The sequence below is a fragment of the Sabethes cyaneus genome, chromosome 2 (assembly GCF_943734655.1).
Source record: "Sabethes cyaneus chromosome 2, idSabCyanKW18_F2, whole genome shotgun sequence".
In the NCBI taxonomy this organism is placed as follows: domain Eukaryota; kingdom Metazoa; phylum Arthropoda; class Insecta; order Diptera; family Culicidae; genus Sabethes; species Sabethes cyaneus.
Window position 1 is genome coordinate 96851069 of NC_071354.1, and position 25314 is coordinate 96876382.

The 25314-nt window shown below is 37.7% G+C and overlaps 1 protein-coding gene across 3 annotated transcripts in view; it reads left to right on the plus strand.

Annotated features, from left to right (window-relative positions):
- LOC128738378 (oxysterol-binding protein 1) overlaps window positions 1-25314 on the plus strand; it is a 52082-nt gene that overhangs the window by 16637 nt on the left and 10131 nt on the right. For 2 of the 3 annotated variants that reach the window (XM_053833456.1, XM_053833457.1), the window contains 3 exons: window positions 9232-9420; window positions 9502-9760; window positions 9840-9999. In XM_053833456.1, the coding sequence (XP_053689431.1) occupies window positions 9232-9420; window positions 9502-9760; window positions 9840-9999 (608 nt within the window). Of the gene's footprint in view, window positions 1-3822; window positions 3922-9231; window positions 9421-9501; window positions 9761-9839; window positions 10000-25314 lie in introns of all 3 variants that reach the window. The other variant, XM_053833455.1, reaches the window with a different exon arrangement.

Sequence of the window (25314 nt, forward strand, 5' to 3'; positions counted from 1 at the left end):
GCCGAACAACTAATCCTTTCTAGGAGGAAAGTTACTTGAAAAAGGACACAGGAGCGTTGCGTCGCTAGGAGCAATAGCAACTTCTCTTCTGCAACAATTTACGACCACAATCGAGTATGACCAATGAAACCGTCCGCAGGCTGCCAAACGCCAATCGCGTGTAGTCGGTAAGCACCTATTAAGTGCCTCTTACTTAAGGTGAAATTGGAGAGGTTTAATATTGAGAATAGCTTCTAAGACGGCAGTAAAAGTTGTAGTAAATGCTATTAAGCACATCCTCACTTGATTCGTGTTCTACGTTTTGGGAATAGAACGATAGAGTTTTGCCAGATGTCCAGATTCTCAGCACCACGTTTCCATAACGCTTAGTGCCTGCCGCATTAAGTCAAATAATGTGCTTACGCACATTCCAACTTTTAGGATGAGATAGTCGCTAGCAAAACCATATGACAGATAGCCTAGACCATTGAGTTTCCTCAGTAGACCACCCGCCACAAGAATCCATATAAAAATGGCAGAGAACGCCACCTTGTGGACATCCACAAACACTTTGCTTCCCAATAATTGCTTGCCGTGACAACGAAAAAAGTAATCCGTTACTAAGTATTTGTTTTATGCCTTTCATGATTATTGAAGGCATCTTATGATGACGAGCAGCCTCCAAAATAGTGGCGAAAGACACGTCATCAAGGTACGCACCTTCAATTCCGAAAAAGTTCCTAAATAAGATTCATTTAGTGAAAAAGAGTTAGAAAAAGAGTGTTAGACTGATTGGTCTACAACTTTTGGGATGATCTGAGCTTTGCAACTAGGTCATGGTCAAATATCGACGAGCACTGAATCAGTTGATCACGATCCTGAAAAAGAAAAAGCTGCAGAAGAATAATACAGATCGTTAAGAACTGAAACAACTATTCCGGGCTAATGATACGCGCAAGTTCTGTGAGAGGGTAAACCAATCTCGTAAATGCTACACACTGAAGCAATATGTGTAGGGACGAGGAAGGAAACCTGATCACAAACGAGCTCTTCGATGAACGCCTCAATGGAGACATCACGGAAAGAGGCGGATTATCCTGCATTTATGCTCCCAATTTCGAAATAAGTCGACGGAATGGACCAACTCCTGGATATCCCCACTTAAACTAGTAACGGCACTTCATTGGATAATCTCCAGGAGAACTATCGATGGAATGGGTAGAAGATATAGTATGTCCCATACAAAAAGAACGATCAGCACTGACCGCTCAGTTAATTTCGAGGTACGATACTGGTCTAACAAGCCAGTCATCGTATGGTCCAATCTCAGCTAGGCGGTGCTGCTAGATAGAGTCAGTATGATTGTTGCAATAGCTCCGTAATAGTCCTGTACTCCAATAGCCGCCTGTAAAGTCTGTCAATAAGGAAGGAAACTTATCCAATTTAATTCTACTATGTATATTTTATTCACGACAGATACGTATTTCGCCTACGACTTGCAGGCTTCCTCAGTGTCTGCGTTTTTAATTTTAGGCTTCGTATTCTACTAAGACGCTCTAATAAAGAGGGTCAAGTCTTAGAACGACGTTTAAGCGCAAGGCTTTGCTTTCCAAGGATCGTAGCACTAGCCATTGGCGTAGCTAGAAGGGGTGCCTGGGGGACCACGCCACCTCCAGAAATTTTCCCTATTGGAAGCATTCGTCTCCATTCAAATTAGGCCTTTCATCGCCAAATTCCCAATCGTCTCAGAAGTCGCAAATCACTTTCGACCTGCTCAAGGCATCTTGCACGTTGAGCCCCCCTGTTCCTGGTACCAGTGCAGTTCTCGAACAGAACTATTTTCGTCGCACTCTCGTCCGGCATCCGCACGATGTGTCCGGCCCACCGTAGCGTACTGACTTTCGCCAAATGCACGATAGGAATCTCTCCAAAAAGTGCATGTAGCTCGTGATTCACCTGTCCACCACTTTCCGCTATCAGTTTGTACTTCGCCAAATATCATCCGTAGCACCTTCCGAACACGGCAAGGGCGTGTATGTCCTCGTGAGCAGTGACATGATTTCAAGTTCATAAAGAACCACTATTCTTCGTACGGCGGCGCGGTGTATGCTTCTTTATCGTACCGTTCTGCGAAGGTCAAAGTAGATCCGATTTCGCGCTTAAATATGCCGCTGGATCTTCCGTCAACAGTTACCGTCGTGGGAGGCACGCGTTTGTTTCCTTTGTTTCCACATTTATTTTAGCCTAATCCTCCTAGGTTCCATTTTCGTTGGCTAACCCCCTGAAGAGCGATGTAATGTTGAATAACATGCAAGATAAGCCGTCCCCTTGTCTAAACCTTCACCGCGACTCAAAGGGACTCGAAAGTCTCCGAGATACGCACGAAACACATCACTCGATCTAATGTAGCTCCGATCAATCGTGTCAGTTTATCCGGAAAACCGTGTCCGTGCATTATCTACCATAGCTGGTCTCGATCGACTGTATCTTATGCTGCTTTGAAATCAATAAAGATGTGATGCATGAGCACGTTGTACTACCGACATTTCCGTAAGAGCTCTCGGATGGTAAACATCTGGTCCGTAGTTACGTAGGTCCCCGTGAAGCCCGCCTGGTAATTCCCTACAAAACCCTGTGCTATCGGCGACAGCCGGCGTAACAGGATTATAATGATTTTTTTTGGAAGGCACCCCCTAGGCCCCCTCCAGGGAAATTTCTTAGCTACGCCAATGACATCAGCCCTGTACTCTAACAGCTGGCTGCAAAGTCGAATAAAAACAGTAGGATTAGACTAACAATCAATGCGTCGACAGCCAAATATATGATTAGTAGCTACGATAAGTAAAATACCGTCAACAACATGAGTAAGGAGCTTCGCCGACACAAAAGCAATGCCATGGGTATAAACGTCCTTAAGAACTTGACCCTTCTTTATCAACAGACTTCGCAGCCGGTTATTAGAGTACAGGGATATTATGGGGCTAGTGCAAAAATCTTATTGACTCTATCAGCAGCACCGCCTAGTCGAGACTCAAACACACGACGACTGGCTTGTTAGGCCAGCGTCGTACCCCTGAGCTGATTGGGCGGGGCGACACATTGAAACTGAATATCGATTTAATGTTGCAAAACATCTCGATTGAAGAGCATGCATCGCCGCACAAAAATAGCGATGTACAATATACTAAGTTGCCCTTCGGTACGTTCGGTAACATCTTCAAACGGTAGTTCTCTACAGGTTTGAAGTCATAATTTTCACATGCGCAAAGCAAAATCTAGGTACTATATTCCGCTTTCGAAACCTGACCTTCTGTTTTTTTTTTCAACAGACCTCGCAGTCAGCTGTTAGAGTAAAGGACAATTGCGGAGCTAGTGCTGCAACTTACAAATCTCTCCCCTGCTGAGTTTCGAACAGCTTAAAATTAATGGCAGCTTAAAATTATTTAAAATTTGCATTGTATTTGGCTTATCAATTGGAATAGTTCCCATTACTCATCTTAAGTGCTACTTCAGAGACTAACATACACAGCTGTAGATAAAAGTCAATAATTTTCGGTCTTATCATGTACTCCCCAGCATAGTTTGCGATTGATTTGGCTGACTCAAGTGAATTGAGGAGTAGTAATTACGATTGCTCTTTTGGCTGACTCAGCTATTTTTACTTTGCAAAATGATAGGAAATCTGTAACAAAAAAATTATGTGGCATTGGTATATTGAGCAATTTTTTCGTCCTTATTCAGCTTCTATCTACTCTTTAGCATTCAAAGCTATACGCCTCATTAGACTTCTGTTTCGCTTTCACTACTCTATTTTTTTTAAACCTAGCATTAACCAATTTTCAGGAGCAAAGGATCCATGATGCAATGCATACGAGCACCTCGCTCACCCACTAGGCTGGCTCTCCCACCCGAACAAATAAAAGAAAAAAAGAAAACAAAAAAGTAATAGTATTAATCCTTGATTACAGTACACTCAGCTGCGCTGAATTGATACCATCATTCACTAGACTAACACAACGATTAGCTTCATCGGCCATTAACATTAAGCAATTGTAGGGTAATCTATGTAAAGTGCCTACGGCCTACTTTGGTGTCGTTAATTTCTGTGTAAATTTTCTGGTTCTGGTGTTATGTTTGCTTCATTAACGATTATGAACAATGAAGTTGTCTAAATTTTTTGTGTATATATCATTATGTATTAGCTTCTTTTTTTCTTGTTGGGGAACTGGACTACTGCGTCCTTTATGTAGTAGCTTAACGATCGACCCCAGAATTTTTATGTATTGTTAAAAAAAATGTTCAAAAGTTGAGTATTTGCATATGACGATTAAAAGCAATAGGCTTTAGAAAGTTATTTTACAGTATATTCTTTTTATTTTGTTTAAAATTTTAGGCTGGCAGTATCTAGAGTTACATGCTAGAGAAAAGTAGTATGCATAGGTCATAAAAAATCAATACCATTGAAGACTTTCTTTCGGATAACACATAAAAACACTAACAGAAAGTTACGACCTTCCAAAATTAAGGAAGACATTTTATTAAATTCTATGTGTACCAGACCCAATCATGAACCGTTGAAGTGACGTTTCTCGATCTGATTGACTATTTAAAGGGTGTTACATTTAAAACTTGTTCAAACAGGAATGTGTGTAAATAATTTAAATTTTCTATTCAATATCAAATTATTTTTCTTTTCATAGTTCGAATAACATAGGAGACAGAAAAAAATATTCAGCTAAACTTCCGGTTGACCGAATCCGAATTACCGGGATTGCTATCAGATTATGTACAGCCACTTCGTTCACTTTCCTCACAGCAGAACGTTAATCTGTCTTCCAATAGTTTTGGGTCTTCTTCAGGCTCCACTTGACGATGGGCTTATATTTCTCGATTTGGCGTGTTATCTTTGGGCATCACGTACAACCATACCACTCCACGCTGCTTCAGTAAAGGCAGTAGGTGTTTTACCAGGCAATCGTTTGCAACCATTTTGTTGTCTGACCGTCAGGGTTGCAATGGAAATGTTGCTTTTCAGGCCCCAAGTACAGGAAACCTATCAAATCAGATATTTTTAAGCGATTTTCGACAATTTCATATGCTTCAAAATGTCTACCATGTCTTCTCCACTGGCAGCCGTACAAAATTCTTGCCCAGGAAGCTGTTTGAAGTCTGCCTTAACGTAAATTTCGCCGTTCATCACGAGGTAGTTGAACTTGCAAGCACTGGCCACATTTTATCGTCGCTTCTGTTTCCGGCTTCCAATTTATCTCTCATCGAGGCTTTCTAGCTGGCGGCAAACATTCCCCGAAGACTTTTATTACGTCAGTGACAGTTTATTTGATCGCTTTTAATAATTTCGCTAACTGTACGTGCTGGTAGTTCAGATTTTCGCGATGCGCGAGCAAAATTTGAATGTGTTGTTCCTCTTGGTTGGATGCCACAGTCAAAATAGATGCATCCACTGCACGCATATACCTACAAAATAGAGTTCCAGTGATATTTATGTTCATGCTTTTGCACGGTGTGAATGTGATTGCCATTACAAAGGCCGACAAATAAAAATATTGCATTCCTTTGTCATCGAGGCACGGATTTATTTCTTCTTCCACTGGGTTAAATGCGGCCATATCTTCAAACTGCGTGCTTGAGTTTCAACCAACTGAGTAATTCTCGCTGAAAATGGGCCACTACTGACACAAGCTTTTCAAATATTGAAACTTTTGCACTTGATTGCTTGATAATGGTTAAAAATAAGAATTGCACTTTTAATACCTCGAAACAGTAGACCCTTCGTTTGCCAAGTTGAATTTTTAGCAAACCTTGAGATTTATATGATGTGATATTCCCTAAATTTGCAATGAAACAACTAACAAATGGCATGGTTCTATAAAGTGGAAGAATATACTTTTAAATAAGGTGGGAAAAAAATTGACGGCCATCTTAGATTTGGTCGCCATATTGGAAAGCTGAGAAAAAGTTCTTTAAGAAACATTCATAAAATTAGGTGTGCATTGGCATCGACTAGATGAAACGAACAATTATCTCAACTCTGTACTATCCGTACTCTACTCTAGCCATGCACATCATCATGTAAATAAATATTATGCAACAGGCAAAACAAAACAGACAACTCCGACCGTATTGAGACACACGGCGGGCACCGAACGCAAGCACCAGCGCCATGCATACACTTCACAAGTGCACGCATTCTGCTGAGCTGGCTCTCCGACCCGTCGGTGGCCTATGTGACTCGGTGTAAGGATTCGAATTACAATTCCAGAACCAAATGTATCGAACAAAGAATCTTTCTGTCCCAGTAGTCTATCTCTTTTTAGCTTTAAGAATGCATTTAGAATAAGCAAAATATCGATATGCATTACCGATATTTTCCACCAAAATTTAACTATAAAAGCAAACCCTTCAAATAATAAAGCAAGCCATTCTGACTTCAGACTTAGAGTACTCAATGCGACCCCAATCGGGCAATCGCCGACGGAAGAAATAAGTCCCTTGAGTAACCCCGAGATCCGTTGATCTAACACGGGCTATTGCTAAACGTCGAATAGTTATAGTAAATCTCGGTAAACCGTCCGCTTCGGTAATTGTAAAACGAGTAGTGAACGGTGTACTTTATAATAGCAAGGTTCACATCAAATCCAAGATGGCCACCAATATTGTTTCACTTCATTTGAAAGTCCTACCCTTCCTCTTTACAAAACCGTATAGTTTGTTGTTTATTTGGTCGGTGTTAAATCAGACCGGACCAAGTCGCAAAATTTAAAAAATGAGATAATGACAGCAAACGATTAAGAATTACCTTAGCTACATTTCACTCTAATCGGATTGCAATAGTGTTGCAAACAGCCAGAGATATGAGATGGTTTCGAACGATTGATAGCTATAAACCATACAGAGCAACAAACTTTGAACGTGTTTTTCTCGAAATCAGAATTTTGTCACTTGGTTCGGTCTGACTTAACACCGACCATTTCATAGCAAATTTTAGAAATATCACGATAATTATACGAAAATTGTGAACCTTGCTACAGGTAATTGGTTGTTTCATCTAGTTAATGAAGGGTCAGTCCCGGTATAGTGGTTAGCATTCACGCCTCTCACGCCGAGGACCCGGGTTCAATTCCCAACCCCGCAGAAGTCACGAATGACCAAGCTGTTAAAGTGATTATAATTAAACCAAAAAAAATCTAGTTAATAACATCCATCCTTCGTTAAATCAACCTGAAAGCACCAACGAGAGTACTGCGGAGGTTACCCCTACTAAATCTACTTTTAGTCGCACCAGCTAAGGTGCCAACAGCGCCATCTTTGGTTTGCAAGGTCGCCAGTCACCGCTCAGTTCCATTTACGGCTCATTTCAAACAAAAAATGCTTATATGTTTTTAAAATGGTTCATTATTGTAAAAACTATTGACAAATAATAATGTTGTATGTTTAATGATACGAATTAAACCTAAATTTCTACTATATTCATAAAAGCTCATTTCCAAAATAAATAATTTTTATAGTGAGGAGCGAAAAACGACATTTTGATCGCGTCTTTATTAAGACCGAGTGCAAATGACTAAATTAATTATTAGCTCAAGCGAACTTGTTGCTTTGGTTATTTAGAAATTATTCTACTAATTAACGTGAAATAAGTCAGCAGTATTTATATTAGCGTTCTCTTCTGCTATAAATGCCAAACCCAAAACAAGGGTCAAATGGCGGGTTTTATTTATTTGGTGACAGCAAAAAATTTGAGCGAGTTAATCAAGTTAATAATAAAAACAAAAGTTAATCAAGTGCAAAAGTTCCAATATTTGAAGACCCCGTGTCAGTAGTGGCTCCATTTCAGCTAGAATTACTCAACATGAAAAAAATTACCTAAATATATGCTCTACCGTATAGTGCAATGAAGCAACACATTTAATAATCGATATTTTTCGGTTTGTTTACATATCCTATGCCCCAGCTTCTTAGCTCCAGCCGTTCCTCAAATTTGGAGGTTAAATGAGACAAACATTATGCATGAGTGAGTGCTTGAGATGTCGGAAAGCTCTATAAAGGCTGTTCAAGTTTTTAGGTGTGAGATTAAACGAAATGCGTCAGGTTTCAATCGTTAAATTTTTGGTAGGAATATTTGAATATTTGGCTGATCTTTTTTTTTGAAGTTTTTCAAATTCTCTAAAGATAGCTTCTTCGATGAGCTACACCATTCATATTCGTACCGCAAAATGATCTATTATAGTTTTACTGCTCAAAAGCTTCTTCTTATTTTGGGGCGAACCAACCACCGGTTGAAAGCCCCATTAAAAAAAGTTAATAAATAAATAAATTCTTCATATTATTAAATTCAACTAGCGCGTAATTTAAATATTGCTCATGAAAACCTTGAATCCTGTACAATTTGCATTGTTATCTAACTAATATACAAAATGGTGTGTATATTGTACAATCGATATGTTTTATAATTCGTTCATTGAAAGAGTGATTTTTAGCAAACGATTTAACTCAAAGCCACACTATGCATAGGAATATTTTAAATGCACAGTCAAAACAGTTTGAAGCTGTAAATGTAAACCACAAGCTTTTCCATGGTATAGTTATACTCAAGCGTTAAAAGCTTCATGGGATCAAATTGTGTGGTTGGAATTGGTTGGAATTTGATAGCAAATTTTTAAATATCCTATAATTTCTAGAAAAAATTAGTCTAATGAATACTTAAGGCTAGGAGAAAACTTATCTTGTCAATCTGCGTGAATAATAGGCTCCAATAATATTTTCTGTTGTGCTGAGGTTAACAATTAACATACATAGCTGATGGTAAAGTGATCTACCAATTGGCCAATTTATCCTTCAATTTAATATTGTACACCCTTCTTGAAGTTTGGGCCTGTTTGAACGGCTGCAAGCATACCGAATACTTGTACCTACTTTAATTTTTGATATACTGGCCAATAATAGATTTTCCAAAACCATCAACTACGCTATTTGTATGATCTAAATTAAACGGTGACGGTTAGTACCTATTTATCCTATTTTACTATATCTATAATAGCATTGGTATGGTGGTGGAACGGTCCTGCAAGTTTTATTTTTCCTATTTCTTTATGTCCCCAAACACGCTTTCGTTTGTTCACCAGCTGATAACGGTAGCTCGCGAACGCCGAATCAAACGCTAATATTGCAAACATCCTTTGTTTTCTTTTTCCGTCTATTTTGCATGTCACTGCACTTCGATCGCCCTAACAGAAATCAGGCCGAGATGACACACACCTGTCGCGGTACAATATCCCTCCATGGAGCCCTTATTCACACCGTCGACTCGTGTACCTTTGTGATATCAAACGGTGGAACTCAAACGTTTCACATCAAAGCTGCCAACGAAGTAGAACGACAGTCCTGGGTGACGGCGTTGGAACTGGCCAAAGCGAAAGCAATGTAAGACAGGAGCGCTTATTCATACCGAAATTGAAAATTTAATCTTGTCTGGCTTTATTTATTTATTTGTATGATGCACAGACGAGCAATGGAGAGCGACGAGGAGGAAGATGACACCGCAGCCAATACAATACCGAGCGAGGAACTGCTGCTAGTAGTAAGAGATTTGACTCTAAGATTAGAAAATTTGAAAACATGCTACGATCTGATTACGAAGCATGGGGCTGCCCTACAGCGGGCTCTTTCGGAGCTGGAATCCGGAGAAGATTTAACTAGTAAGACAAAAATAGTCAGCGAACGTGCAACGTTGTTTCGAATATCATCCAATGCCATGATCAATGTAAGACAACACAATGCAAACTGAACTAGACACATGATTTGAGGTTTTGTTTTGTTTTTGTTTTCCCAATCGCAAGCAGGCCTGCTCCGACTATCTGCAGACGGCGCAAACCCAAGGTCACAAATGGTCCAAGATGTTGCAGCATGAACGTGACCAGAAGCTTCATCTGGAGGAAATGGTCGAGCAATTAGCAAGACAGCATTCGCATCTGGAGCAAGCAGCACACCGTCATAGACCGAGTGAGTATGACAAGATTTCTTTATTGTATTAGAGCCATGCCTGAATCGGTATTCGAACGAGTTTTGTGCTATACTGAAATTCAATTATTATCAATTGCCAGCTCCCATCTCTTTTCGTATCAGTTGATTTCTGTGACTGGCTGGTCCGTGGGATGCAAATTGAAGTTCATGTGTGCTTCACATTTCCCATGTGTTAGCTAATATTGATTGAAACACATGCATTTCAAAACAAGATTACGTTCGTAGGTATCGTCAGCGATTCATTTAGTTACGGGTACCACTGCATTCCAATAGCTATTGCGGGTGATCCCTCGGTAAAAAACCAAAGTAGTACATTTAAATCAAGCTAATTCTGAAGAAATTTGCACTTGACGATACTTTTTGAACTAAAACTCTGATTGGGGTTTTCCAGCGAATAATTCAATGCATAATTGATTTAGAATTCATATTTAAACTCTTAATCCAGCATTGCATGCTTTCCCAGGATTGATTGCCAATTGGTTACATTTCTTATCAGTACAACATAAAAACTATGATTACTTCCAAACTTATGCCCATGACCTGGTGTCTTTGAACTCCCTTCTGCATTACAAAATGAAAATGAAACTTTAATCACATCACTCAAACAGTGAATATGAAACGCTTACAGTAAACTTTTGTTCGAAAATTAAAATAACAAAAAATCACAAAATAATTTCCCACCCAATTTTCTGTTTTTTTTTTTTGTTTGAATGATAAGAACTCTTGTACGCATGGTTAGAATGTTGTTCTGTTTGTATCAAAATGTCCAAAGAAATCTGTTCTGAGAACTCTTGCTTAACAAAAAACGTTTCATGTATGATTGGCTCTAAAAGCGAAGGCCGTCTAGACACCGTTAGAAAGTTTAGCATAGTACTTTAGGACTTTTTCCCAAAGTTCAAGCTCAGTGAGAATCATCCGTGAGCAGGGCTGTCCTACTATTTGTGTTCCAAATTTACTTATTCGGCTATCTCGCCCAACCAATTTGAATAAGTTATGTAGGGGACATTTATAGTGCGGTAGTAAAAGTAAGTAAATGCTAAGCACAAAGAGCAGTACAGCCCTGCCCATAAGACGTCGGACAAACGCAAGGAAAAGACTCGGTTATCAGACGTCAGACAGGCTATTCTTACCGGGAAGTAATAGTCGTAAAGAGTTTTTGCTGACCTTTCCGAACATGTTGATATTTAAAATTTAAACAATTTCGATTCTTCTCTACATATTGTTTAAATTTGAGGAAACTAAGGTCCCTGTGTCAGAAGCTTTTTTGACAGATCTAAATATTGCAAAACGTAACCAATTTAAAAAACTAATTTTTGAGTCTGTGACTCTTGAATTCCTCTGTTCTTTTTAACTTTTATAAATAAAATTTCTTGTGCAATTTTTGAATTGACCTACTTATTCGATTAATTCGATACTACCATAAGGTCGCCATTCACCGCTCAGCTCCATTTACCGCTCATTTCAAATAAAAAATGGTTACATTTTTTTAAAATGTTCGTTATTGTAAAAACTATTGACAAACAATAATTTTGTATGTTTAATGATACGAATTAAACATAAATTTCCACTATATTCATAAAAGCTCATTTTCAAAATAAATAATCTTTATAGTGAGGAGCGAAAAACGACATTTTGATCGCGTTTTTATTAAGACCGAGTGCAAATGACTAAATTAATTATTGGCTCAAGCGAACTTGTTGCTTTGGTTATTTAGAAACTATTCTACTAAATAACGCGAAATAAGTCAACACTATTTATATTAGCGTTCTATTCTGCTATAAATGCCAAACCCAAAACAAGGGTCAAAACGCGGGTTTTATTTATTTGGTAACAGTAAAAAATATGAGCGGTAAATGGCACCCATATGGGCGGTGAATGGTTCATCATATTTCAAGTGAGCGGTAAAAAGGGTAATGAGATTACATTACTTTTAAAAAAAAGTCACTATTATTAAATATTTAGAATCCAAGTAAATTTTTCTTGCAAACACAATTGTTTTCTTTATTTTATGACACAAATTGGGTTTCGATGGACCTCTATTTAGATTTGCTATGGACAAACTAACTTAGAATCGTTTTTAAATGAGCGGTAGATGGCGACCAATGATAGAAAGTCATTTTTTGATATTACAAACTATGTTTACAATCAGTATTTAAAAAAATAGTATTTTTTCGAATTGCAATACTTTAAAAAATCATATCTTGCGAATTCCAACAGTGACATCGAAATAAAAAAAATACGTGTCGACACGTATTTTTTTTTGCACAAAGAACGTAAAAACAATGTTCCGAAGAGAAAAAAATTTTGACTGTAAATTTCCCGTGGAATAACCCATATGTATACCGCATTTCAAGGTCAAGACTAAAAACTTGAGATTAGTCTATTTCATAGGAACGGGGCCTTCCCTCGAAAACCCGCGCCGAGAATCGCGGCTAGGATTTTGCAGTCTCCTTTTGTCCAGCGCCTCTACGGTTCAAAGGTACAAGTACCAGCGAACCACATTCCCTGGCGGGTGTTGTGGGTTCGAATCCGGCTATAATCTTAGATTATAGCTTGGTTCGACTCATGCACCCTCCAGCATTGGACAAAAGGTAGGAGTCAAAATGACTACTTGTCAAGCGTAACTACCAATATCCCCCCCTCCTTTCCTTTCTGCTCTTCCCCTCCTTCACCAAAAATTTTCATTTCTTTCCCCTACCGTCCCTTCATCAATTGTAGAACCATCGCTACATTATGATGCCACACATGCAAGAGGTCCGATAACATGGTGTTACAAAATATTTTTTTATATACTTTGCAAGTGACCTAGTGCTTAAGCTTTTTATACATTTTTGGAAAGCTTTAAGGATAAACTTACCGAATATGCACACATTCACAAAAGTTATACAATATTTTTACCAGTTAAACACCACTTGTTTTATATTCAATCCTGAGACTTTGGTCAAAATTTCAGCCAAATCGGTCAACATTTGCAAATTTAACGTTTCTAATCTTTTGGTGATCAAAATTACGCGAAAGCTCTATTTTCCCAAACAAGATTGTATTTCAAAAATTCGTGTCACATGACCGTCTCGATTTAGTGAGTATACGTGCAGTTTTGTAATATTCTACTTGATATTGCAAAAATTCTCACCTTCCTTCTTATTCAGATGATAAATACTTAATCGTTTATATAAACCATCAATCTAGGGTTAAGGAACCAGTACTTCTAATCATTCACCAGTCATTGGCTCATTCCCTATCCTACTAGTTCCTTAGCGATGAAATAGTCAAAACTGCAGCACCGGCTATTCAATCAAGTTTTATCTACCTTCGGTACCTTCTTCCGCAAGCTGTTGACCTTCGCTAACCCATTATTTCCTTCATTAAATCATTAGTATAAAATTGTAAACAACGGCCGAACAACATTGAGGAATGCGTAAAAGTTATGCCAGCACTGCTGCCTGCTTCCATTTGCTTGATGAAACTAGATAGGTTGAATTCGCCATCGAGACTACCTACAGCTGTTTTCAGTTCATGTGTACTCTGGAATATGCCGCTGCCGGACACCATATGATAAACAACCTTGAACACCACACACTAATCTATAAAAAAAATGATGAAGCAATAAACTTAACGAAGTGATACAACTGTGATTTTACAGTGGCATGAATTTTACGCTGTCGTTCAGAACTAGCATCGCGGTTCGTATTAGAGATTGACGAGTTCCGTTGTAGAACGTTCGAAGGCACGCTACCGTTAGAATACAGCTTCGGCTGATAACTTGTTGATGTTCGTGATTAAAAGCCAAGCTCACATGAAACTACATTACAACTATATTTAAAACGACAAAAATTCTTGTCATAACATGTCAATAAGCAGGTGACCTCCCACTCTCCCCGTTTTTGATTGTCGCTACTACCATTTAAGCTCACAAGTCACAGCGCTGCCATTTAGCATCATCATTAAAGCTACTAACACAATAATACAAATCACAGCATACCGGTTTGCAATGCGCGGTTTCGCGGAACCACAACGCTGCAACATCGTAGGCTGCCTTATAAATAACATACCTACCGTCACGTCGTCGGTGCAACATATACCAAAGAAAATCAGCAAAAACTACTCTCACTGTCGCTGATGGTATTTTCAGTGGAAAAACGCGGCCATTAGGGTACCTTAGGGTGAATTTCAAGAAAAATATAGCTGTATTTTTAGGGTAAAAGACCTTTCTAAAATGTCACTAGTCCTGCTACAACATTCTGTCATTAAAACCCTTTTTCATATTTTAATTTCGCTTTCCTAATAATATGACACGTAAGCATCATCGAATAGCGTGAAATTATCTTAAATTAATCTTGCGCGCAAAGGCTGCGTCACACTGAATTAATTTAAGACGAAAAATTTAATGTTTCATTATATATGTAATCCAGATTCCGGAACTTCCAACATACAGTCATACCTCGATATAAAGCAACTTCGATTATATTTCGATGTAACATAACGTTTACTTCGATAAAACGTATATAACGTATTTTTTTAATTAACAAAAAAAATGAACTAACTTTTCTTATGATGTGACGTCGCATTGCTACTGTGCGAAAATCTTTTCTTTTTTAAATTTTGTAAGTTATGATATTACGATAGGTAGGGTATGTTGCTACATCGTCGTATTTGCCTATTCCCGTCCTATCCAATACAAATTATTAAAAATATCAGCATTTTTATGACACACAATGCAAAACTAGTTATTCCCTAATACGTGATCAATCAAAGTGAGCTGAGATCTATTTAAATTCTTTTTATCATTAAAGAAGTCCTACCAGCCAAATTTCCTACGTTTTTTCGTGCGACGAAGAAGACAATGTCGACTAATCGTTCTAATTTCCGTCATTCATAAATGAAAATAACTCACGCAAGGCATTGTCGTTATTCTACAGCCAGGAAAACTTGCCTGACCTGCAGAAATGTTGTAGAATAACATTTGTCATGCCGTCCTACACAAATACATGTGCGTTAGCTTCGTAAACATTATTGTGATTTTTAGTTCGGACGATGAAAAATTTTGATGGACGGATTTTAAAACGGTACGACGAATTTTAGAAATAAAGTCAGTTGCGTAATTTCAATAATATGCTTTAATAGTCGCTTTTCAGTGATTTCAAAGTTCACGGATCGGAAGGTAAGTGTGTTTTAGTCAAATCAGCACAAGAAATTTTGGAGTATTCATTAAATCCATCCAACAAATGATGGATATTAGAATGGCTTTACTTATTACGACGGGAATTAGAAAAAAAAACCCTATACAATTTCGTTATCTAGTTTTTCAAATACAAAATCTTTCACTCTCTGCACTTTTTCGTATTTCTTAATGTTTCTTTCAAACTACAAGAGTTATCATCACAAAGTTGCAAGTTTAATCACCCATGAAACTACATCAGAATACGTTTGATCAGAATTTGCTCGTGCAGGTTTCTTGACAACGATATTTTGTTTCAGCCTCCCGTTGGGATGTCTATATCATGATTCATCCGGAAATCTTGTCGCATACAGATTCGCCGTGCACCGCAGTGGATTTTAGGCCAAATCACTCGCGAAAGTCCAAGGAATCTTTTGATCAGAAAAACCAATTATTATGATATTTCGCATATATATTCGTGGTGTAAAACCTCCCATTTGATGCTAAAATTCAGTCAAATTTCGTTAATTGCACTAAGAAGAACTTTCCGAAATCGCGCTGATCTGATTAATCCAATAGCGTACATAAACAACACTTGAGGGGTTATATACAGTTACAATTTTCGAAAAACCGATTTTCTGTTTATTTCGTGATCGTAGTGTACATTTATTTAAGTATGCACACAGAAAATTTCATGCCAATCCGGCAAATATTAACGAAGCTATACTTGGAAACTTGGAACGCACGTTTCTCAAAACCGTGTTTTCAAAGTCGGTGAGCAGGATTTCTAAAAAACGGATGAACCGATTCACTTCAAATTTTGACACAAGTATTCTAATGATATATTGTAGAGATTAATCGAAGGTTTTTCCTCACCGGTTAATATTTCTCATTTTATGGACAATTTAGGAGCGAAATTTATGGCTAAAATCGTTTTTTTATGTTTAAGAAGCCGCGGTTTCATCAAAAATATATTTTTACATTTACATTTACATTTATTAACATTAATTCATCTGACCATAACGTCTACATGAATAAAACATTACTTTACAACTAACTATAGTACATTTAATCTTCGTAATCGGCGTCTAAAACTATCACTAGAACAATGAAAATCAAAAAGACTGTACACACGATTAAACAAGCAACACATAGCTCTAATTGGCTCATTTTGGCCGTACTCGGTTCGTCGGAAGTCCAGGCGAAGAAATTGTATGTCTCGAAGCGCACATGGTGTGGTATTAAAATTGCTTTGAGCGAGGATGTTTGGAGAGTCCAATTCGCCCACTAAAACTTTCCTGATGAACAGAACTCTTTCAGTTTTTCTCCTATTGTCGAGTGTTTCAATGTTGAGTAAGTTGCAGCGGTCTTGATACGGCGGAAGCACTAAAGGATTTCGCCAGGGTAAAAATCTCAAAGCATACCGTAAGAATTTGGCTTGTACTGCTTCTAACCTGGAGGACCATATTCCAGTGTAGGGGCTCCAAACTACAGCAGCATACTCTAGGATAGAACGCACAATAGAGAAGTACAGGGCACGTAAACAATATGGATCTCTAAATTCTTTAGATACCCTATATATGAAGCCCAAATTTTGATTGGCTTTAGATATTATATATGAGTAGTGTTCCCGAAAACCGAGGCTCGTATCAAGAAGCACTCCCAAGTTTTTGATTACATAAACCCTGTCCAGTACTTCGTTGCTGATGCGGTAGTTCCATATAATGGGTTCTTTCTTGCGACTAAAAGAGATTACCGAACACTTGCGTACGCTAATGGAAAGCTCATTCTTTAGACACCAGTCCGCAAAAATGTCGATTAGTTTTTGTAGTTCACAGCAGTCTTCAGTAGATTTTACCGGCACAAACATTTTAAGATCATCAGCGTACAGCAATCTGGATCCTCGTGGAAGTACAGCACACACGTCGTTAAAGAATAAGGAAAACAATAGCGGTCCGAGATTGCTTCCTTGTGGAACGCCAGAATGATTACAAAATTCGCTAGAGGACACATCACCTAGTTTTACTGAGAGGCGACGGTTAACCAGGTATGACTTTAACCAGTTTACAAAATTTGATGCCGCACCCATATGTTCTATTTTGGCTAAAAGCAGGTTGTGATCCATACGGTCGAAGGCAGCTTTCAGATCCGTATATACTGTGTCGATTTGAATACCATTTTCAAGGTTTCGTATGCAGTATGATGTAAACTCCACCAGATTAGTGATAGTAGATCGCCCAGGGTAGAACCCATGCTGATCACAGGAAATGTGTCGCTTTTATCACTGATTCCTTTTTGGTTTTCCGATTTCCGATGATTTAGTTTAAAGATATCGTGCTCACCGCAAGACGCGTTATTTTAGAAGAGTTCCAGGAAAATAAGTTATTTAAATAACTTTTCTCAAAAACAAAATATATTAAAATACAGTCAAACGCTACTGTAAGATATATACAAATTTTCACTTTGGTCAGTTAAAGGGTTTTCTCTAGAAAAATCGATTTTTAAGCCTTCTAACTGTACATTAAGGAATCAAAACGACGTCAAAGGAAAAGATGTAAGAAATTAAGTGTATATTCGGCCAAAAATTCACTGAAAGAAAAAACTTTTGAAAATCATGATAAAAATCATTAAATGTCAATTATCTCAAAACCATTCCCTCCGATTTGCCCTGCCCAATTTTTTCAAGTTATTGCAAATTTAAATATTTCCCTGTGGGTAAATTTTAAATTTGCAACAACTTGAGAACGGATTGGAGATTGGAGATCGTAGAGCCTTTGCATAGACTTTCCGGGCCTACTTGAAAGGCTCCACGCCATCTCTACGACGTCTATTCCAGGCTCTCCTGCATCGTTTCTTAAGTTCCGCGAGATGAGAGTTGATGCAACCCAAGTCTTTATAGATTCTGAAGTCTGCGTCTTATTAGCGCTCCACAATTTTAGAGCAAAAGTTTCGAGATTTTACTTTCGACATTACAGAAACGACAAATACCATTTTGTACAAAACCAAGATTTCGAAGTCAATGTCATGTCACAAGACCGGTAAACAGGCTGAGATCTCTCTTAGGCTCACTCTACAGCACTCAGTTAGATATTCCGTAGACTGGAACTGGAGAATAGAAGCAGAACTATAGCCATATTCAGCAGATGTGAGTTCATTTCCTTCAAGCTTCAACACCTGTGAAAACTTTATTCTGTAACTAAAAAACGAAAAAAAAAATCGTCGGAAAATGGTTCATCCTATCGGGAAAAAGCTGGGAGTTTCTTTTTTCATAGAGTTGTGTGGCTACCCTGAAATTGGTGTAGCATGCACGGCCCTGAAGACCATGTTTGATCGGATTGATCACGGTATCCTCCTTGCGAGGCTAGAAAAACTGGGAGCAAACATTCTGCAAATGGATACACTTGTATCTCACACCGCAAGGCAGCTATGTTGAACCGCCACTTTTCTATCTTTTTATTAATGAAATGTTAGGCCTCCTTCAACATGGTTGTCTATTTTTTATGCCGACGATGTTAAAATCTATAATAGGATAGGATAATTAGAACAGACTATAACTACATATTTATCTAAAAAATTTTAGACTAAAGGATTCGATTTAAGATTTATTGATCACCACATTTTATACCTTAAAAATGATTTTGCAAATTGGATAAAATTGTTTCATTTATGTGTGATAATTAATGTATTGTGAAGTCGTAAATCGTAAATTTAAATTTAGTAGCTTCAATATTCGAACCAATAAAGTCAACAGCGTGCTGAAATCAACAACCAATGTCTTAAACGCAAGCTTGATAAGTTTTATTCGCCTCCCAGACTCCCCTAGTACGGAGAGCTTTTATTTATAACAAGGTTACTGAGTACGAACCGCGTGTTTTCCTACACAAACATGCCTTTTGTGAATAAACGGGTTCACAATTCAAGTATCAATTTCATCCATTATGTTCCTTACATACTGCAATTCGCAGCGCCAAACGCTCTGGTGTGTTTGTACCAACCTCCCCATGAAAACAGTTCAAACGCATCGTACGATGTGCTGTATCTCAATGTATTGTGCGGTTTTTCACTCTTTTACAGAATCGCATACACCATGCCATCCAACTACTAGGTTAATTCAATTTTTATCACCGCTTCCGACTAACATTTGCAAAATAATCATCGGGTTGTGTTGATCTACAATTTTTTCGGCGAATTTTAAGACGAACAATCACCATTTTTGTAATCAAGTCAACTTAATTATTATTCAGTCCTAATTATTACGACAGCTTTTTTGTGAGTGGAAGATAGCATAAACAATTGTGAATCGAGCGGCATGCTCGCCGTGTTTTTTGGGAAGTTTGTGATTTAGCTTAGCCTTTTTAAACTATATTGAAGCACTCTAACGACTATCGCAGCACACATGCCGCGGCAACGTCTGCAGTCGCGAAACCCCCCTCTCCAGTAGTGCCACGCTAATCATCATCATCATCGTCATCATCGTCAGAAAGGCAAGTGTCAGTAAACAGTCAGCAACCTCTCGGCAGGGTAATCAGTTGCTGTGACTGGGAATATTTCAGTGTACGAATGTATATAGCGCGGACGGGTGTTGTTAGGTCAAACCGGTATCGTTGCAGTAACAAAACTTCACAACTTTTCTTTTTCTAACTATCGTTCGCTTTTTTTTCGTAAACTGTGATAGTTATAAGTTACACGTGGGACAGATTTTATGTAACTTCTACCTCGTGAACCGTGACGTGACGTCATTGTGACACCAGCTGTTCAAATTGTGCCAACCACACACGATCCTAGAGGATGATGTGCTGTAGCATTGGCGTTCAAAATGTCCTCATATAGAAGGTGAAAACAAGAATAAAGACGGAAGATATCTTCCGGAAAAGCTAGGTGGGTTTCTTTTTGTGCACAATGGAATGGATAAAATGTAGAATTCGCCAGTGAAATAAGTTTTCTGTTTATTTCGGTTTTCGTTTGTGTAACAGTCACTAGTCTGCTAGAAGTAATGTGCAAAAAATAAATTTTCTCTTTCGGTGAACCAGCTTTTAGTGTGAAACAGCAGCGTGATTTACCGATTTACAAGTGTGAATAACAATACAGTAGCGAGTGTGGTCAAAGCTGGGTACAGTGAAGCTGATTGAACAAGTGTTCTGTTAAATGAAGCAATAACTAAGCTATATGCATCCATGGGTGTACGGTATCTCTCGTTGAATCAAATGCCAGTTTATTGCGAACAATAACCTGTATTTAAATAGGAGACACTTGTTTTGTACAGGGAAGACAAAACAACGGCAGTGCACCTGAGTCATTGGAACCAGACGAATGGAAATGTATAATCGCTTGTGCACGTGTTCCAAAGATAGGTACTTACCCGGAAAGCAGATAACATATTAGATGACTAAATGTGCATAATGTTATGTTTTGTATATCTTAGTGTTTCCAAGGAAACAAATCCTTGCATCGCCGCGATGCCGTTTGTAAACATGCATTTTGTGTCGTCGTCATCAGCACCTGTTGTAACTTTAAAGCATCAAATCATCAAATGTTTAATTGGTCAGACTCAACGAAAAACGACACAAAATGACGTGCAAGTTTTTGGGAATCTATCAATCGTGAACGGAAGTACGACAATTACGAGACATTAATAGAAATCCGTCCCAAATTAACGAGAACACAATAATAGACCAAGATATCCGTTAAAAAAGAATCGTGGTGCGTTATTTTAAACACGCATGTTTGCATACCAACCGCCCAGTTAGCTTCGAGGTACGATGCTGGAAAAACAAGCCAGTTCTAGCTAAAATTAACGAAAACTGACATTTTTAGACACCATCAATTCTTTGTGATTTTGATTATTCCCGTTTCAGAAGCAAAGTAACACAGTTTCACCGTCCCGAAAGGTCGAAAGTTGTTTACTTCGTTTTAGCCTATACTAATTTGATGTCCTGAGAGTAAACCGTATTGGAAAAGTGCGCTCCTTCCATTCGAACCAATCCATCAGATGTTAAAATACACTTACTGCAGTCCTATAGAAAGCTTTTTTTTGTATAGGCTTATCACTTTGATCATAACATTATTGATCTATTGTAATCTTGCCCTGGTGTATGCTGTATTCTGCACTGCATTTCTGTGCTTTATCGTTATTGAGTAAACGATAAGCTTTTTTTTTATGTGTGCTTATGTGTTGAGGGTTTTACCCATGCTTCGATGCATGTCCTACTATACCAAACCTGTTTCGCCTCGTTATAGTTAGCACTGATGAGTCCTCCTGAGGTTCAAAACCATTACCTCATTAGGTCCTCATACCAGTATACTAACCATAAGAAGCGTATTCGGGATAATGTAGAACTCAGCATGAAGGAAGGGTGATGAGGGGCCAGAGAATAAACCCATGCTGAAGTCACTTTGACATCGAATGGCCTGATTCTACTAAGATTCGAACCCACGACCATTCGGTTGTCAAAGCAGACTCGGTAACCTGGCGGCTACAGAGCCCCCCTTAGAAAGTTTAGTTTTACAATTAGTTTTTAGAAAGTTTAGTTTTACAATGTGTTTTTTCAACGAAGATAACGAGCAATAATTTCATTTTTTTTGAAACGATGATTCTACAATTGATGAAGGGACGGTAAGGGAAAGTAATGAAGAAGGTTTTTTTAGGGAATAGAGGGGAAAGAGTGGAAAGGAAGGGGGTGGGTGGGGGTAATAGGTAGCTATGCTTAACAAGTTGTCGTTGTGACTCCTATCTTTTGTCCAATGCTGGAAGGTGCATGAGTCGAACCAAGCTATGATCAGACCCATGCACCTTCCAGCATTGGACAAAAGATAGGAGTCACAACGATAACTTGTTAAGCATAGCTACCTATTACCCCTCCCCCCTTCCTTTCCACTCTTTCCCCTTTATTCCCTAAAAAAAATCCTTCTTCATTACTTTCCCTTACCGTTCCTTCAGCAATTGTAGAATCATCGTTTCAAAAAAATATCAATATATGCCTGACCGCATTTCAAGGTCATGACTAAAATCACGAGTTTGGTCAATAATTTCATTTCGAAATGAAGAAAAAACAAACTCGAATACATTTGTGTTCAAATAAAAGTTTGAGCGAAATTAGTGCATTATTTGAAGGTTTCTTAGTATTGTATGTTTGTCAATTTTGCTGAAAAGTATACATCAATATCGATATCCGATATGTACCGTTTTCCATTATCTCTAATATATTTTATGTATATTTATGATATTTTTAATATAGATAAACCTCTCCATATTTATTTTATTTATCGTTTTTTGTATTTAATCTTTCGTAATTTGTATTATATGTGGTCTGTCGTCTTCTTGACGTTTTTTTTGTTGTCTTTCAAACGTCTGTTAGTCGTTCTCTTTAACATCTGCCTTTCAAGCATGTTTACATCGTCTTTTTGTCTCTTTGCAGCAATTTGTTGTCAGTTTTATTGTTTTCTGTGGTGCTTTCGTTGCTCTTGACAGCGTCGTGTTGTCAGAACGCCATTTGATAGCCCTTTTGGCATTTTTTGTTGTTTTGCCATCTTTTTATCTTCCCTTCCTCACCCTTTTTGCATATGTCTCATCCCTTTTACGTCATCTTTCCATCACCTTTTCGCTCACTTTTCGCCGCCTCTTCGTCGTCTATTTGTTATCTTTTAGTCCTTCTCTTTGTCATCTTATTGCTATCTTTTCATCATCTTTCGCCGTCTTTTGTCATCTCTTTGTTATCTTTTCTTTGTATTCGTAATCTTTTTACCATCTCTGCTGTATTTTTGCCATCTTTTCATCGGTTTTTGACCTTTGTTTTTAGCATTTATGTCGCTATTTTTGGTGGCTTTTTGTCATTGATCAATCTATAAGAATTGACATGACTGTTGCTGGGATACTTACTTCTACTCCCAGTTGATTGTCCTCTCTTTTGAACCATTTGTATAGAAAACAAACGAACCTGCGCTGCGCGAAGATCGGGACCATCATTGTCCCAAGAATCACGACAGGCTCATACACACGTAATATTCGAATAAAATCGTATTTGTTCGCCATCCGTATTTGTTCACCTCATTATTGATAACAAGAGGATTACCACTAATAGTTTATAGAATGTCATATACTATAGAATAGAATATACTCATAGACTAGAGTCATATACTATAGAATGTCATACACTACTGTGTAGTGTAATCTTCTTTAACGCCTAGTTTGTTGTATTGCTCATGTATATGTAGGTTTTTTTTAGATAACTTATCTCAATTAGTGAAAATATTGTATCTTCAGCTTTTTTTAGACAACTCGTCCGCATTAAACGTGGTCTGTCTGTACGTCTGTGACTGTGACTCCTCTTTCAGCTCATCTTATTCTTGCACCCGGAAGCTTTAAAAGCGTGTGTTTGTGTGTTTCAAAAAATGTTTTTTTCGTGTGGACTCAGTGAGCAAAAATAGGTAGTTAATTAATCTAAAATTCTATATAACTAGTTATATCCAAGATATTGACATTGACAAAGCCAATTTTTGCAAGTCTTCTTTGAAAATATTGTTTCGATTTTCTTATTTAACGAGCCGAAACAACAAAACAAAATTTACAAGTTTAATGTAGCATGAAAGAAACGTTTTTTATGATAGTTCAATTCTTCTGTTTCTAGTGAGTCTAGAACTACATAAATTAAAAGCAAATTTAATTGATTTGCGCTGGCGACGTGCATTTTTTATCACTAGTTTTTTTAGTCTCTAGTGTTATTAAACATTCATTGAAGTGATGGCACCACTAGTTCAACTAACAAAGTCGGTTGCAAAGTCTGTCGAACATGCAAGGTCAAGCGTCCTTTGAGTTCGTATAACCCAGGTTTTACCTCTTTTTGGGTGAAAGAAACGATCAAACACGCAGCGAGGACCATGTTTTTATTTCACCTGAGTTAATTATTCATGCTAACAAAGCTCTATAACACACGAGGAAACAAATAGACCAATAAACGCATGCAAATGAAACAGACGATCGATAAGCTTAGTTAGGGCCGAAGACCCAATTTGGCCCTATTGTATGGCAGTCTGGACTACTGTCAGTACCTACAAATTCATTTGATTGTTCATTCCTAAATATTTAACAATTTTTTCAAGAACTGTTTTCAAGTGCATACTATTGCCAGATAAATCCCTGAGTACTTAACGCGCATTTCCGGTTTGAAGAATTCATCTTCGACAAAAAAGTTAAATGCTATCATATATGTTACCGTTCAAAGTACCGTAAACTGCACAGTACATGGGGCATCTTATTTTATACAGTTTAACAGTCGAGTATCTCGATGATGAGACTAATAATAATAGCAGTATATTGTTTTTTTGCTTCTAATCCTTTTCCAAAAATCTATATAAATGTCGAATAATTTTAGTTTTTGTTGTTAAAAAAACTAATATGAAATAAAAAAATGATATAAAAATAATGAAACATTCAAAAAATGAAAGAGAAAAATAAAACATGTAATAATCTAAATAGTGTAGAGACTTCAACCTGAATGAATTTAAGGTCTTAAAGCAGGGAGAACGCCTTACAATAAATTATAGTTAGAATGCTTTAAACATAGAAACCTTTTTCTTTTTTCGCTAATTCAGTGGAAAACGGATCATTGGAAGATTAAACAGAAGATGATTCGGCAGCGTAGAATATATCCACACATACACACCCTTAAACATTGTTCTGGATGTAAAATAGTAATAAACCGAAAATAGGGCTAGGAATCAGCCCTACCCGTCCTATCGACTAAACGGGTTGAATACGACAATCGTAAAAATTGTAATGTTTGATTCAATTGCGATGTTTGCGTCTTCAGTACAAAGTGATTGTTCGCAGTAATGCATAGTAGTAGACATTACATCAGCATATTTTTCATTCATGGGACAGTCATAAAAAGATGCCTCTATATGTTTATGTAAAACATAATGTATTATTAATTTATTTTTTCGTGTACTATTCTATACAAACGAATATACAACACTCTTTGTCACTGTACTATTTCTTCTAGGCACGAGCACGAACATACGATAACCGATTCGCTAAACCAGTGTCTTACCTTGAATGGTGGTCCATTAACAATGAGTGTATTGGCTACAATTATAAGCACATTATGACCACGAAAAGTAGCGTGTCAAGCTACGGTTTA